The 16,044-nt window shown below is 48.5% G+C and overlaps 1 protein-coding gene across 3 annotated transcripts; it reads right to left on the reverse strand.

The window, feature by feature from the left end:
* Positions 1-149: 149 nt before the first annotated feature.
* Positions 150-12,492, reverse strand: LOC120650880 (protein fluG-like). 3 transcript variants are annotated; one of them, XM_039928179.1, is made up of 18 exons: positions 12,226-12,492; positions 10,906-11,157; positions 10,589-10,656; positions 10,376-10,491; positions 10,183-10,288; positions 9,935-10,091; positions 9,735-9,830; positions 8,723-8,771; positions 8,144-8,409; positions 7,620-7,792; positions 4,995-5,115; positions 4,832-4,884; positions 4,619-4,748; positions 4,335-4,480; positions 1,416-1,604; positions 915-1,147; positions 542-684; positions 150-445 (listed from the first exon to the last, which is right to left on the reverse strand). In XM_039928179.1, exons 1-18 carry the CDS (start codon positions 12,391-12,393, stop codon positions 383-385), a joined length of 2,529 nt encoding a protein of 842 aa, XP_039784113.1. In that variant the 5' UTR covers positions 12,394-12,492; the 3' UTR covers positions 150-382. The 3 variants fall into 3 exon arrangements, with proteins under 3 accessions (XP_039784113.1, XP_039784112.1, XP_039784110.1); XM_039928178.1 differs by having other exon boundaries at positions 12,184-12,492; XM_039928176.1 differs by lacking the exon at positions 12,226-12,492 and adding an exon at positions 11,409-11,546.
* Between the last annotated feature and the right edge of the window lie 3,552 nt (positions 12,493-16,044).

Genomic DNA, 16,044 nt, shown 5'->3' on the forward strand with positions numbered 1-16,044 from the left:
TCATACGGCCGCTACGGGACACGCAGCAAGATTTGGGTGGCCTGGATTATTTTAGGGTTAAGTTTAATTAACAAATTGGCGTCATAAGGTGCGAGTGCCATAAAACTACCAAAGGGGAAGGGTGGTGTGCGACAAGGCCCCACCAGAAGTTTAGCAAGGCTCCGTCACTTCACTCAAAATAATGAGTTTGCATGTGCCTATTTTTTACATTTTAACACAACATTTATTTAATAAGTGAAAAGCCACGAATCAAGTTCGGTTACATGATAGGAGAATAGAGTTGGACATCAAACAAAATTTATTTTTCCACGTAGTTTCTCGATCACGCGGTTAACACTTGCCAGGTCTAAAAAAATTTAGTCCCTCATTCCGTTCGTTTGTCCTAGTACCGGTAGATGAGATCGTTAAATGCCCCTGGATTCTTTGCATAGTGATCTATCTCGGCCTGCAGGACAAAAAAATGGCAGAATGGTGAGCAAATCTAAAATATCTTTACTACAAAAAAGAGCAGCAGCACAAGAGGATATGAAACAATGCTGACCTTCCGTATAGCTATAGCGGCCTTGACAAGTTTATCACCAATTAATTCATGCAAGACCTTATCTCCAGAAAGCGACTCTACCGATTCCTGCAGGTTCTGCGGTAGTCTTTGTAGTTTGGAAGCATAATCTGCAGGGTTTGATTCTGCAAACAACATGAACAGCATGAGACATGCATCCGGTGGTGACTGGTGGGCACATTTAAGTAATGATGTTTTCTAGACATATATATGATGCGAAAAAAACGTGTATTATCGGGTATATACTTCTAAGGTTCAAAATTGATTGTTAGGATTGTTTCCAAATGTCATGGGTGAAGCCCAAAATTTGGAAACAATGGCCAAAAAAAGGTCAGGCAGTAAAAGATATTCATACCAACTGGTTCAGGCAACTTAAGGCCTCTTCTTAGGCCATCAATGCCGGCAGCAACGATGGCAGCAAGACCTAAGTGAGGATTTGCGCATGCATCGAAGGATTTGATCTCGAAGTTGCTGACTAATTCAAGAGGCACGCCAGGTGGGCATGCGGTTCTCAATGGAGCCTCCCTGTTCTCTTTCCCCCAGCATAGATAAGCTCCACTCCATGTATTTGGCTGAATCCGATCGTAGCTATACACAAAAGATCAAGTGAACATGATTATTAAATAGTGGAACATAACACACTGATATGAAATGATTGCATCAATATCCTGGTAATTAAGCCCTCTAGATTATAAGGAAGGAATACATGGATTGACATCTTGTAAATATCATGCAGCTTATGTGAGAAACACTGTATCGAGTTATCCAAATTTTAATTTCATTACAGGAAGCTCTTAGAAGCTTTAATAGAAGACATTACCTGTTTGTCGGTTCAAAAAAAAAAGAAAGACATTACCTGTTTGGGTGAGGAGCGGTAAATGCCAATATTGATGAAAGATGATGATACACTCCAGCAAGGAACTGTGCTCCAGTTTTTGACATTCCATAAAAGTTATCTTTACTTGACCCCATAAAAACATTCTGATCATCCTCCCACAAACTCAGATGCACGTGAGAACCAGATCCAATATCATTCAAATCAGGCCTGGAAAGTGTTGAAGCGGAAGGAAAGATCAGATACCAGATACATAAGTTTCAAATGATTGGCGATCCAATGTTGACCAAGTATTTTCAGCTCCCTTCGGTACTAAAAGAGTTCCAACCTTCTATTGCCTGCCCTGTTCACATATATTGCTACTAGCACAAACAATGTACACAGACAAATCTATTCTTCAGAGATGGTATATAAGTTGTTTCTGTTTACTACTTAATCATTAACTTAATTTCACTTGACAGCTTTCATCTATGTTCACTGAATAAAGACGAAGTTGGTCCCCATCATCTAACTATAATATGTTTGTTGGTGTATATGTGAGCCCTTGTATAGAGGCCCATCTAGAAGCTCATGTATAGGATCTATATATCCCACCCTTCTAAGGTTTAGAGGAATACAAGCCATTATTCTCTTCTATCCTCTGTCTAACATGGTATCAGCTAGCCATCCTCCTCCTCCTGCCTCTAGCCACCGCCGCCGCCGGCAGGCATGGCCGGCTAGCCTCCGGCGCCGCCGCTCTCCTCTGCTGCTTCCCTCTCCTCTCTCCTCTGTTGCTGCCGGCGCCCTTGCGCCGCGCGTGGCCCCAGGGCCGTGCGCCGCACGCGTCCGCCCTTCTTCCTCCGGATCCGGCCGCCGCAGCCCTTACTCCTTCGGATCCGGCCGCCGCTGCCGTCGCCCTTGCCGCCGAGCGCGAGCGCGCCGCGGGGGTCGCGGCCCCATCCCCGGCGCCGGCCGCGCTCCTGGTCGCCGCTGCGCCCCTGGATGCCGCGCCCCTAGCCGCCCTCTCCTTCCTGCCCGACGCGGATCCAACACCTGTGGAGGCCGCGGCGAGCGCTCCTCTGCTCGTTACGGGCGAGGTAGCTGCTGGGGGTGGGGTGGATGTGCCGCCCCCCCGCCTCCCCACGGGCCACCACCCCCTGGGCCGCCGCCGCCTTCGGTCCTTCCTGCGCCGGCCCATCCGGCCCCGGCCGCGCCGGCCCCGGCCGCGCCAGCCCAGCTGCCCGCCGCCGCGCGCGCCGCAGACGCCGTGCGCGCCATGGTCGCGGGCGCCGCGGTCACCGCGGGCGCCGCCGCCTCGGCCGCCGCCGCTCCTCCTCCTCAGGCGCGGACGCCGCTGCTGCCGCCGTCGCCGCCGCTCCTCTTCCGTCCTAGCCGGCCTTCGGTATGCCTCCCGGCGACGCACCGTACGCTGTCGCTGCCTTCTGCGGGTCCGCGCTGCTGCCCTCGCTTGGGAGCGCGCGCACTCCGCGCCGCTGGCCGTGGACGCGGCCGTGGGCGCGGGCGCGGCTCCAACCGCGGGCGCCGCGACCGCCGCCGTCGCCGCCCGCCTCGCGGCCGCCCTGGCCGCTGCCGCCCACAGCGCTGCGCCCACGACCCCCATGGCCGCGTCCGCACCACTTCCAGCGCCTGCGCCGCCCGTGCCGCGCCCGCGGTGCCTCTACCCGCAATGGCCGCCAATGCTGCTACGGCCCTCCTCGCCGCCAAGTCCGAGGCTGAAGCGGCTCAGGAGCGGGCCCGCGCGGCTAGGGGTGGTAATGGGCCATGGCCCTAATGACCTCTTCACAGCCCAATAAAGCCCTTAAAATTTTTAGTTCAAAAATACATATGTTTAGAGCCCGGCCCTTTTAGGACCCGATCCTTAGATTTTCTAGTTCAAAATGTTGGGCCCTTTACCACCCATATGCGCGGCTGCCCTCGCTTGGGAGCGCGAGCGCTCCGCGGCCGACGCCCCCTACTTCCCTGTCCCGCCCGTCATCCCCTTCACCGAGCACGGCCCCCTCCTTGGTGCTCCTCTCATCGGCCAGCCCGGGGGTGGGGGAGGCCGAGGGCATCGTCGACGGAGGGGACGTGGTGGTGGTGCTCGGGGCACTCCGGACCCGACTCCGGTTCCCACTCCTGCTCCTGGAGGTACGCCCTGGACATCCTTCAGCGCCCCATGTCCAGGGCGCATCCCGATGTGACCGTTTCAGGGGTGGGGGGCGCTGACTGGGCTGGCTGCCCGGACACTCGTCGCTCCACTTCCGGCTACGCCGTCTTCCTAGGTGGCAACTTGGTCTCCTGGTCGTCCAAGCGGCAGCCGGTTGTCTCCCGCTCCAGTGCTGAGGCGGAGTACCGGACTGTCGCTAACGGCGTGGCGGAGGCGTCCTGGCTACGACAGCTCTTGGCGGAGCTCCACAGCCCGCTCGCCAAGAGCACGCTCGTCTACTGCGACAACGTCAGCGCCGTGTATCTCTCCACCAACCCCGTCCAGCATCAGCGGACGAAGCATGTGGAGATCGACCTACACTTCGTGCGCGACAGAGTCGCCATCGGCGATGTTCGGGTACTCCATGTCCCAACTGCCTCCCAGTTTGCTGACATCTTCACCAAGGACTGCCCTCCTCGACCTTTTCGGAGTTTCGCTCCAGCCTCAACATAGCCGGTGGCTAGTTGTGGCTACCGGGGGGGGGGTATTTGCCCTTTGTACTATATTTGTACTCTCTTCTTGTCCAGTCTTGAACACCGCTGCGCCAGTAGTTCAGACTGCGGGGGGGGGGGGGGGGTGTTGGTGTATTTGTAAGCCCTTGTATAGAGGCCCATCTAAATACCTATGTATAGGATCTATATATCCCACTCTTCTAGGGTTTGGAGGAATACAAGCCATTATTCTCTCCTATCCTCTGTCTAACAATGTTAAAACTTGAAATGGGCAGACATATCCATGTCGATCCATGAACTTACTTTGGAAGAAATGTTGCTAGCAATCCATGCTTTCGAGCAATTGATTTAATAGTCTCACGGGCATATATCAATTTGTCAGCCGCAAGAGTGCACAAGATATACTTCAAGGCTATCTCAAATTGCCCTTTTCCAGACTCAGCATGCAACTGGCATTATTTTTTAGCGGGCCGCAGAGGTAAACATAAAAAAAAAACAATCATAAATCTTGCGAATGAACCAATAAATGTGATATCAAAATTTTACTTTAAAATCATTTTTTGCACGCAAAAAGGTAAATCACTTACCTGCTCAACCACAATGTCTGATGTTTTGAGAGAAGAATATACTTCTTGTAATATAGATGATGCGCCATCAAATGCGGAAGTTGAGCAGTAATTGGTATTATCATATGGAACCCACTGCTCAACTCCATCACTGCAGAGTTTTCTGTTAGGATCCCGTGAAGAATAAAGTTTTTTTTTATATTTTCATTATGAACTAGAGTCAGGGAAAGCTACCTTACTAATTTTCTGCGAAGAAAAAATTCATTTTCAAAACCCGCCTTCATTGTCTGAAAGGATAAATAACTAAATGTAAATACCAAAACAAATGCACTTTAGATCCATGAGACCAAAATGGCATTTGAAAATGTAGACAGAGAAAGTGTGGATTTATTCTTACCACATTGAATTCATCTAGTAGAACTTTAGTGACTTTCCTCAAGGCATTTCTAGGACAGTATTCCCAGGCTTCTCCAGGCCTTATTTGCATGTCAGCCATCACCATTTCCTCACGACTTGACCTTGCGACAAGAAAATTTATATTATAATAGTGAAGCCAATTTTAATAGATACATTATTAAAGATCATAACACATGAAACAAACTGATGCCACCTAAACAAGTGGAACACTAAAAGCCATGATGTTGCAATTAACATAATTTAGATTTTTATTTCATAAGAATATATTAGGTGATTAGTGACTACTAGTGAATTTCGACAAGTTGTTTAATGGGGAGAGTGAGGGCTCTATCCTTGAGTTAGATGACTCTTTTGACGATACCAGCAGACGTTTTGTGAGGAGAATTCAGGAGGTAGAGATCGGGGAAGCTTTGAAGAGGATGAAGGGAGGTAAATCGATGGGCCCTGATGGTATCCCCATTGAGGTGTGGAGATACCTAGGAGATAGAGCAATAGTATGGTTAACTAAGCTTTTTAATCTCATTTTTCGGTCAAACAAGATGCCGGAAGAATGGAGGAGAAGTATATTAGTACCTATCTTTAAAAACAAGGGTGATGTTCAAAATTGTACTAACTACCGTGGGATTAAGCTGATGAGCCATACGATGAAGCTTTGGGAGAGGGTTATCGAGCATCGCCTAAGAAGAGTGACAAGTGTGACCCAAAACCAATTTGGGTTCATGCCTGGAAGGTCAACCATGGAGGCGATTTTCTTAATACGACAATTGATGGAGAGATATAGGGAACAGAAGAAGGACTTGCACATGGTCTTCATTGACCTTGAGAAGGCATATGACAAAGTACCGAGAAATGTCATGTGGTGAGCCTTGGAGAAGCACAAAGTCCCAACTAAGTACATTACCCTCATTAAGGATATGTACAAGGATGCGACGACGTTTGTCCGGACATGTGATGGCAACACCACTGACTTTCCTATTAACATAGGCCTACACCAGGGGTCAGCATTGAGCCCTTATTTATTTGCTTTAGTGATGGATGAGGTCACAAGGGATATACAAGGTGAGATCCCTTGGTGTACTTGGTGTATGCTCTTTGCTGATGATGTGGTGCTAGTTGACGAGAGTAGGGCAGGGGTTAATAGGAAGTTAGAGCTGTGGAGACGCACGCTAGAGTCGAAAGGGTTCAGACTTAGTAGGACCAAGACCGAGTACATGATGTGCGATTTCAGCGCGACTAGGCATGAGGGGGGAGACGTTAGTCTAGATGGTCAAGTGGTGGTCCAGAAGGATACTTTTCGGTATTTAGGATCGGTGCTACAAAAGGATGGCGACATTGATGAAGATGTTAGGCATAGAATTTCAGCTGGCTGGTTGAAATGGCGGCAAGCTTCTGGCATCCTTTGTGACAAGAGGGTGCCACAAAAGCTAAAAAGCAAATTCTATAGGACAGCAATTCGTCCGGCGATGCTATACGGTGCTGAATGTTGGCCTACAAAAAGGTGACATGTCCAGCAACTGAGTGTAGCAGAGATGCGGATGTTGCGGTGGTTTTGCGGGCACACAAGGAGGGATAGAGTCCGGAACGAAGTTATTCGGGATAGGGTCGGAGTGGCACCAATTGAGGAGAAACTTACCCAGCATCGGTTGAGATGGTTTGGACATATCCAACAAAGGCCTCCTGAGTCGCCGGTGCGTAATGGGGTTCTTGAGCGGGTCGATAATGTAAAGAGGGGTAGAGGTAGACCTAAACTGACGTGGGATGAGTCGGTTAAGAGAGACCTTAAGGATTGGAATATCTCTAAAGAGATAGCTTTGGATAGGAGCGCTTGGAGACTAGCTATCAATGTGCCTGAACCTTGAACTTATTTCTTTCGGGTTTCATCTCTAGCCTACCCCAACTTGCTTGGGAAAAAATGCTATGTTGTTGTTGTTGTAGTGACTACTAGTGAAGTAATGAGACTGCCATGATATTTTAAGAAATGTTATCCCTTGTTCTTGTAGCAATTATCAATATAAATGGCATAGGAACTTCAAATGTATACATGCAAGAGAGGAATAGAAATAGAACGTAAATCAGCATACTAATGATATGGAGACAAGACTGGGAAGACAATAAAGTACCAATGGCTACTTTCAGGTACTTTTACCTTGAATTTCTTTTAGCCGTTGATCTATGGAAAATATTTATAAAAAATAAATCAAATTAGTATTCGGTCCTACTTTTTGGTACTTGGTCCCATATTTTGGAAGTATCACGTACTTTACCCTAGGTACTTTTGGGTACTTCCTACCTTCACCACCGTAGGATATTATCAGATGGACGGCTCCTATTTTTTTCAATCATTGTAAAATTTCTCATAAAACAAATAAGAATGAAAAACAGTGCCACAGCAAGTATTAACGAAAAAAGTACTGAAGAAGGAACTGGGCCTAGTTCAGTTGGTGGATAGTGTGGGTGTACCTAACCAGGTTCAAGTCCTCTTCAACACAAATTAGGGTGCCTTTTCCTTTATGTTTACAATTATAATGCTACATTGTTCCTCCTAGATTAGCTGAGTTTCTTTTAAAAAGGTACTGAAGGAAATGTTTGAAACAATCAGAAATACCATGGGAGCCTCAGAAGTGTTGGCATATCTGGTACAAGTCTGATCTCGCCTACACCAGTAAGGTTAGTTCCATCTGCTGGTCCATCACAAAATGAAGTCATTCCCATAACCGCAAAAGTCAGACCAACACCTTTATTCCTTGTAACCTCATAAAACCGTCCAGCTGGCACAACCTGAAAGAAAAATTCCATGAAAAATGAATAAAATGCGATATCTTATTTTCTCAAGACTCAGAAGAACACTTGCAACTCTAGGAATATACTTTTGCTACATAGTTACTAAGTTGGCTGCGTATTTTGTAAAAGAAGAAAGAAGCAAAACTAAACAAAGAAAGAACAGTAACAACGTTCATTATAAGTTGACTGCATATATGGAGCAGATGACAAAGGCAAAAAATCCAACTGATAACCCTTTTTTTTCCTAAGGAAATACTAATAGGTAACTTCTGATCCATGAACCATGAGAAGCTATCAATACTTCACATCATGTTGATTGTGGTATGTGACAGGAAAAGGTATGCTTACACGGCATCTATTTTGGCCAGAAGCATCACTCCAGATTATCCGAACGAAGAGAACGTCTTCCTCAACAGAAGTTGATGACACACCGCCACCAGCTATGGTAGTTTCATTATTAATTGATCCATTGGTAACATTTAACTTGTACAGATGCAATGCGTTTCTTCTAAAGATATCATCAACTGCTTCAATGGCTTCCTGAATGCTAAGGTCTCCGTCTTCACATGCGGCAGCTAGGACATTATAAACAACATCCCGTGCCTTTTTTGCACCTATAAATCAGCATAGTATTAATTAACAAATGAAACATAAAACCAGTATGTTAAATATAGACAAATATTTGGGTAGGCAATTCCTTGATTTGAAGTACACACCATTGCAAACATATCTATAGATCGAAACCCCATGAACCAAAAGTTTCTTTTCTAATCCCTTTGTTATTAGGCAACAAGTATTTTTGTTTATCCTAATGCAAGCTACCATTCACGCACCTTGATTTCAGAGTAGATATTTAACATTTGTACTGACATGCAATGCTACTCAATCATCTTACGAACTAGTTAAGACGATGAATTACGAATATACCTAGATAATATGTCTCTGGAAAAGCATATCCATCTGTACTGAACATGACCTGAAAATGTTTGTAAATTAGAGATACCAAGCAAAGTGTGCCTTCAAAATTGGGAATACTGAATATCAGGATATATGTACTTGTAGGAAGGATAGACTGCACATAAATTGTGGGTTGCAATTGCATTGAACCTCGAGGGCGAATATATATAGGGGGTACAAGACTTGGAGGGCAAGACACCTTCCTAGGATATTCCCTATACTACCAAATATACTCTAAAAGTACTGAATGAATCAAAATGGAGTAATGTGACATGATTCTGAATATCAGAGAAAGGACTAACATCAGTAAACTAGATGTATTGGTTGAACAAGATACTTTCAAACCTAAAATGCCTAAGATGGAAGGTCTCACCGGGCATCACCAGATTTCTATAGACAGCTTCCAGAATATATATTTTCTGTTATGATCAAAGAATCAGTACTGGCAGGAACCAGTAGCGCACTAGCACTAGCAGTTAGAAGATACATACTTCTAGGTATCTCAAAATCTGACAATCAAATCAAGATGGCCAAATATGTCTGGCTTATATTACTTTATGCAGCAACTAGAAAGATTTGGATGAGTTCTATAATTTTTAGTATAACTAATTGCTTAAGTTATATGTCAACAATCAAGAGTTTCTACTCAGATAGAATGATCATAACTTGTTTATAAGTAGTTAAAACTCAGAGTAAGAACTTCTGGGGAAATTAATCTAGCCCAGTATATCTAGAACTTGAATTCTGGAATCTTTCCTGTTATTGCAGCATTTTCTGTGTTTCCTATGCTTAGACGCTTAGTCCTACTAGTGTAGGGTGCGACTGCGTACACAGTAACATACAAACAATATGCTAAACTGTGAAGGGAGGATAAGACTCAGTTCTGGTTGTCAGCAACACTGGATCGTGAGGTAAAATCTGGATTTATTTCAGTTCTTGGACAACTCTTCTAGAAACTTCCGTTCACAAGATGATGATTTACCTTCTTTATGGGAGCTAGCTCCAGAAGCTCTTTCAGTGATGATGTCATTCCATGAACACTAAGTTTTGGAATTGCCAAGCCAAAATCAAGATAGACCTGATTGTTTTTTGTTTAGGATGGTTAAAATCCATGAAACCAAAATATATACAGCAGGATTAAATGATTTTTTTTTGAAATTTAAGGATAAAATGATAATATACCTGGGAATAAACAGATGCAAGATAAGATGCTTCCTTAGAAAATGGATAAGAAGCATGCAAAAGAACAATTTGGCACTTAGAAAATCTTTTGTCCTCAAGAACAGCACGCAAATGTAGTGGGTTGCACTTTCGCAAGTCCAGATCCTTATCTCCAAAACTGAAAAAAAAATAGGGGTGCATGTATTTAAGATATTGAACCAACCAAAAATATAACATTGCTTTTATACTAGGAGCAGAAATGCCGTCACCCTGTGTGAATCTGCACTGGCAAGTTGGCTGAAACAGCAATTTCAAGACTGCAGGTAAATAGATAGTCAATCAGGTTCTTGTTTGTAATCCGAAACGGCCTAGGACCTGAAAAAACATGGAGGGATGTAATTGCGAAATTTGTGTGATCTTGTTTTAGGTGTTTTATCTCCATGGCAAGAAAAAGGTTTTTACCTGTTAGCTCCTTTCGAAGACCATCCTCTGCATCAGTCTTGCTAACGTTGGGATTGATCTCTAAGCCACTTCTATATGCAGCTATGCTTTTCAATGCAACAATTTGGGTAGACACTGTGAGAGTGATAAGTTAAGGATATTCCTAAATCAAAAGGAAATAAAGAAAACTAATCCAATTGGTCCGAAAAGGGTATTGGAAAATCTGGAGGATATGACTTCAGCTTAGCTACATAGCTTTCAGTGAATGAGTCCAGTGTCCAGCTTGATCCACTGAATGACTCCTGAAAATGGTAACTGTGCAAGTTGACTAAACATTGCTCATTAAAAAAAGTGGAATTTTGTCAGGATCTGATAATTCCAGGATCAAAGTGTCATATAGGTCCACTAGTTCTATAATAAATGGTCGCGCTATTTTGTTAAAGAAGTAAATTCCTTCCAAACAACATTTGCCATTTAGTAACAAAAAAAATTGCGAATAGAAATAAAAAAGTAATACATTCACGAGAGAAAGACAAAAGAAATACACTCACGTCATTGATGATTGTTTCTGCTAGCCTTTCTATTCTCAGAACCCTGCCAATTAAAGGAGATAATGCCTTGTGGGACTCCAAGTCCAGCATTTTGTCAAATGTTATGCCATCATCTATAAGGATGGCAGATATGTTGGCAGCTTCGAAGCATTTCGAGCTGATCGATTTCAATCCTTCAGCCGTCCTGAACTCCTCCACCTTCTCGAGTGAGGCTTCACAGTTGTACAATGCAGCGATGTCCCTCAGGCTTCTCTGCATTTCACGAGGATCCAAGGATGTAACGAGCTATGAAAGTGCACTCTTAGGCGCCTTGGAAGAACAAGTCAACAACTACAGAGCACAACGACAACGTGCCACCTGCCCACCTGCCCTGAATTAGAATTTAGATCTCCCCATACGCTATAGAAAGAAAATCCAGCAAAAACACGGTACAACTGTACAAGCGCTACAGTAGTCCCATGGCAAGGACAACGACAATTGGGGCAGAAAGCTAAAAGGTCTACCGTCTCCGTACGTAGCCACTGGCGGGGAAAAGACCCACATCGCATGACTCCATGAACAATTGGGGCTGGGCATTCCAGGCCAGCACCAAGAAGCTTGGCCAAAGATAGCGGGCAGCCCGTCATGTGCCCACTGCCCAGCAAGCAGCAGCAGCTGCTGGCCTGCTGCAACAACACCGTTCCAGATTCCAGGCAACGCCGCCCCCACTCCGGCACCCATGATCCATGACAAGGCAAAGGAACGGGTAAAAGGCGCATGACTACACGGCCACCACGTCCCTGTGTCCCACTGCACAACGTCCCACTGCACAACGGCAAGGCAGGCCACAAACATAAAGCTGCTGCCATCTGCATGCGGCATGCCGCACTGCAGAAAACGACGAGCTTGGCATATTCTGCTAAAACAGGCAGCTGGTCGCCATGAATTTACATACCAGTTCCATTTATCAGTTTATCAGTGCCTTGACGCCTTTCTAAATCATTTTTTTAGAGCCGGTCCAAAGTGCTAGTGAAATTCAGGGAAATGGATTCGGGGTTTTGTATTTAAAACACAGTATAGCAGATAAACAGCTCCAAAATTATGAAAAATCTGCTAGCAACGAACGACCACCGTGACCGACGAAATCTAGCAGGGTAGCCCAGCCTGCCATTAATGCCGCGATTTCGATTAAACTGGTACCGGAGACTAGAGTACCCAGCAGTACACGGAGGTAGCCGCGAGCTGCGAGAGGACGGAGTTGGGGGGAGCGGCTGGGAGTCGCGGCGGCGGGCGGCGTACCTTAAAGGAGAGGGCGCGGGGCGCGGGCGGCGGGCGGCGTACCTTGAAGGAGAGGGAGTGGGGCGCGAGCGCGAGCGCGTCGCCCTCGGCCTCGGAGAAGCAGCGCAGGAAGGGGAACGCGGAGGCGAGCTCCACCAGGTTGTGCGCGTGCGCGTCCACCGCCGCCACCTCCTCCGCCGCGCGCCGCAGCGCCTCGTACCTCGCCTCCATGATCCTCCCCCTCTCGAGGAGCTCCGGGGGCAGCGCAGGGCGGTCTCGGGCGGCCTCTCGTTTGACTGCAGCTGTGGCTGTGTCTGGTGGGGTGGAGGCGAGCCGAGCGCACGAGTTTTATATAGGCGGCGGCGCGGAGACGGAGGAGGAGGAGCAGGAGCACGCCCCAACTACCGCGGAGAGTGGAGAGTGGGGAAGCGGGGCCGGGGGTGTCTGGCTGGCATGTGGGCCAGCGCGCCAGGGTTCAGGAATGTGTGCCAGGCAGGGAGCGGAAAGTTTGACTGATCTGCTTTCTCAGAAACGAATCGACCCATCTGATTGTTAATTTGTTATTACGGCTGGCTCCTCGTAACTCTATTTTGCTGGCAACTAGTATTAATGTTTTTTTTCAGACCATATCAACACCAGCCATCAATCAAAAAATAGTATTTTTCTCTCATAACAAATCAGTACTTTACCAGTCCGAACAGAGTGAGCACTGTAGTACAGATTAGCTAACAGCTCATGCGGATTTGACGTTATTCAGTACTGCCACAAATTTGGAACGCTGGAATCACTTCAGTCAGCTGTCAGCCCACTGAGATGGTGTTCACACGTGAGACTAGGTAGGTCCGCTGTCTCCAGCGAAGAGAAAAGAACAAAGAAACCCAAAACTTATTTATAGACATGCAAAACCTGAATCTCATAACGATCTGTTAGGGCAAAGTTGCAAAAAAAACCCTCGAAGTAGTACCTACTAGAGTTTTATCCCCATAATCGGCCACCCAAAATGCCACAAAGCGATCCTCCATTTGTGAACAAGTGAACTACTAGTTTATTGCGAGTGAATCGGTGTTCATCCGCAGCCTATACCCCTCCCTCGATTCGTGGCTACCGCCGCGCCGACGTGCACCTCCGATCCTGTCGATCCTCCCTGCCGACCGCCTGTCTCCGTCTAGCTAATCTCCAGACCCATGCACACGCGACGCAATGCCGCGAGGAGCATCTCGCGCGCTAGCTAGCTAGCTGCCGAGCGCTTTCTTTCTTGGCGCGGACGGCGCTCCAAACCCAACCCCCCATTCAAGTGTCCACCCGTGCGGCGGGTAGCCTGTTCGCGCGTCGCGGTCGGCACCCGCAGAAGTGTCCGTCCGGGCTGACCGATGGGTATGCCCAGATTTTATTATAGAGTAAAATGTATGGGAGGTCCATAAATTTGTAAGAGTGTGTCATATAGGTCCATCAACTTCGAAAGTGCATTTTTGGGTTCCTAAACTTTTTAAGTCGTTCACCGCAGGTCCATACCCCTCCACGTGAGCAAGTATCGATGACATGGCGTGCTGACTGGGCATCTTTATCTTTCATGCATCTCTCATTCCTCTCTCCACCCCTTCCTCTCTCTCCCACCCATCCTCTCTCCTTGCGCCGACGGCTCCCACCCTCCCTCTCTCCCTGCGCTGGCGCCGCTCGTCCCGTGCCCCGCCACCAGCTCGCGCGCTGTGCTCCGCCTTCGCCCTCGCCGCTCGTCCCGTGCCCCGCCACCAGCTCGCCGCTGTGCTCCGCCTTCGCCCTCGCCGCCGCTGCGCTCCGCCTTCGCACTCGCCGCCGCGCCCCGCCACCGCACTCGCCGTGGCACCCCGCACCCATCCTCGCCGCCGCGCCCGACCTCCGCACTCGCCGCGGCACCCCTCCACGACCCTTGCCGTGGCGCCCCGCCACCGTTCTTGCCGTGGCACCGGCGAGCACCCGCGAGCGCGCATGCGGTTGCGCCGGCCGAGCTCGCCCCTCCTCCCAATCCCGCGCCGCGCCCGTCCCTCTCCCTCGAGCTCCTCCGGTCCATGGCGGCAGCGGCCATGGCGTATGCCCGCGTGGGTCCATGGCACGGCGGCGGCCTCCCCGCGCCGGTGCTCCCTCCAGATCCGGTTCTCTCGGTGCGGCGGCGAGCCTCCTCGCGCACCTCCTACCAACGTGGGCGGCGCGGGGCGGGATGGCGGCTCCAGCGAGTTCCGCGGGCCAGGGGCTACCCCGGCGGTGGAGGAGACGCGGAGCAGAGGCGCCCCCTCGCCGCGGAGCTCGTCGACCGAGCGGAGCCGCGGGGCCGCCCTCCCTCCCTCCCTCGAGCGGAGGTGCCCCCTCGCCGCGGAGCTCGCCTGCCGAGCGGGGCCGCGGAGCTCGTCGGACGAGCGGAGTCCTTGGCACCCATGTCTGGAGGAAGAAGAAAGAGTGACGCCTAGTCAGCGTGGCACATCAGCGCTAGCTGCCCACATGGATGCGTATGGACCTCCGGTGAACGACTTAAAAAATTTAGGGACCCAGAAATGCACTTTCGGAGTTGATGGACCTATATGACACACTCTTACAAATTTGAGGACCGCTGGTGTACTTTACTCTTTTATTTATCATTATGGGATGATGATGTCGACAACGACCGGTAATCGTGACCTGCTCGGGCGGATGGACCGCAACTCCACACGCAGTCCGCTTCAACAACTACACGATTGAAAGAAGATGATTCGATTTTGAAAATAAGATTAGGCGAATGGTGGGCGAGGACGAGCGGACGCGGTCGGGTAGACATGGCATCGCACTACAACCGCCTCCCAATGCAAGCTGACCTCGTCGTCAAAAAAAAAATGCTGACCTCCGAGCTCGCCTGCCGGATAGGTTGTTTGATTTCTTTCCAGCTGGTCAGCAGCATGTGTGGCCGCGGTGGGGGTTGCGTCGATTAAAGCTAGCGGATTTTTCGATCGGACGCTACGATTTTTCGCCCTCTAAGCCACGCCGCCGTGATCACGCCCAAAGCCGGTCCGGATGTGGGCGATTGATTCTTCGGTTGGGTTGGGGGGTCGGCTGCGGGGCGCACGCGCATGGTGCCGCTGCCTGCTGCCATGATACTCCCACGCCGCGTGCGCCAGGAGCACATGCCACGCAGCTTTAATTTGGTGCTGCTGCTCTCGTTGGATCCGTCCATCAATCAAATTCTGCTGGCAACTACTAGTAGTGTTCTTCTCTCACACAAACCATCAACCGGCAGCGGTATTTTTCTCTCATAGAAAATCAACCGGTAGCGCTGAATCTGAAGGACTATCTTCAGGCCGTGGTCTGTTAGTTTGGCCTCCCACAATCGGCACCACGATCCAACAGCCGCAGCGGCGACCCGCTCCCACGCGATCGACGCACACGGCGACCGGAAGACACTGGCATGTATGAACTGGCTAGAGGCTAGAGCTAATAGAAAGCTGCCAAGAAAGGAGCAATGCAAATGCAGGGTTCCAACACGGACAAGGGAAGTATACAGCTATAATGCACTATGAATGCAACCGAAAGGACATAACAAGATTCTAGCTAGTTTGGCTCACGAAAGAAAGGTTTCCTGGTTTTCAGCACTCACAAGAAACACACAGAAATACATTGTTCACTCACCTAAAAAAAAATGGGTGAGAGCATCATCGAGAGTCCCCCTATTAAACCTCCTATTGTCAAATTTTAAGATTCTAGGAGAAAAATCACCCTCCAATGGTCCCTCTAAATTGACTCCTATATTTGATGACATCCTAAATCACCCCCTCCCTCCAGCACATTCAAAATATAGTAGGTTGAGATAGGGGGGAACTGCTGCAGGAGAGAAAGATTTAGAAAGGACATTTGTTTAGGATGACATCCAATATAAGAAAG

The sequence above is a fragment of the Panicum virgatum genome, chromosome 9K (genome assembly GCF_016808335.1).
Source record: "Panicum virgatum strain AP13 chromosome 9K, P.virgatum_v5, whole genome shotgun sequence".
Lineage (NCBI taxonomy): Eukaryota > Viridiplantae > Streptophyta > Magnoliopsida > Poales > Poaceae > Panicum > Panicum virgatum.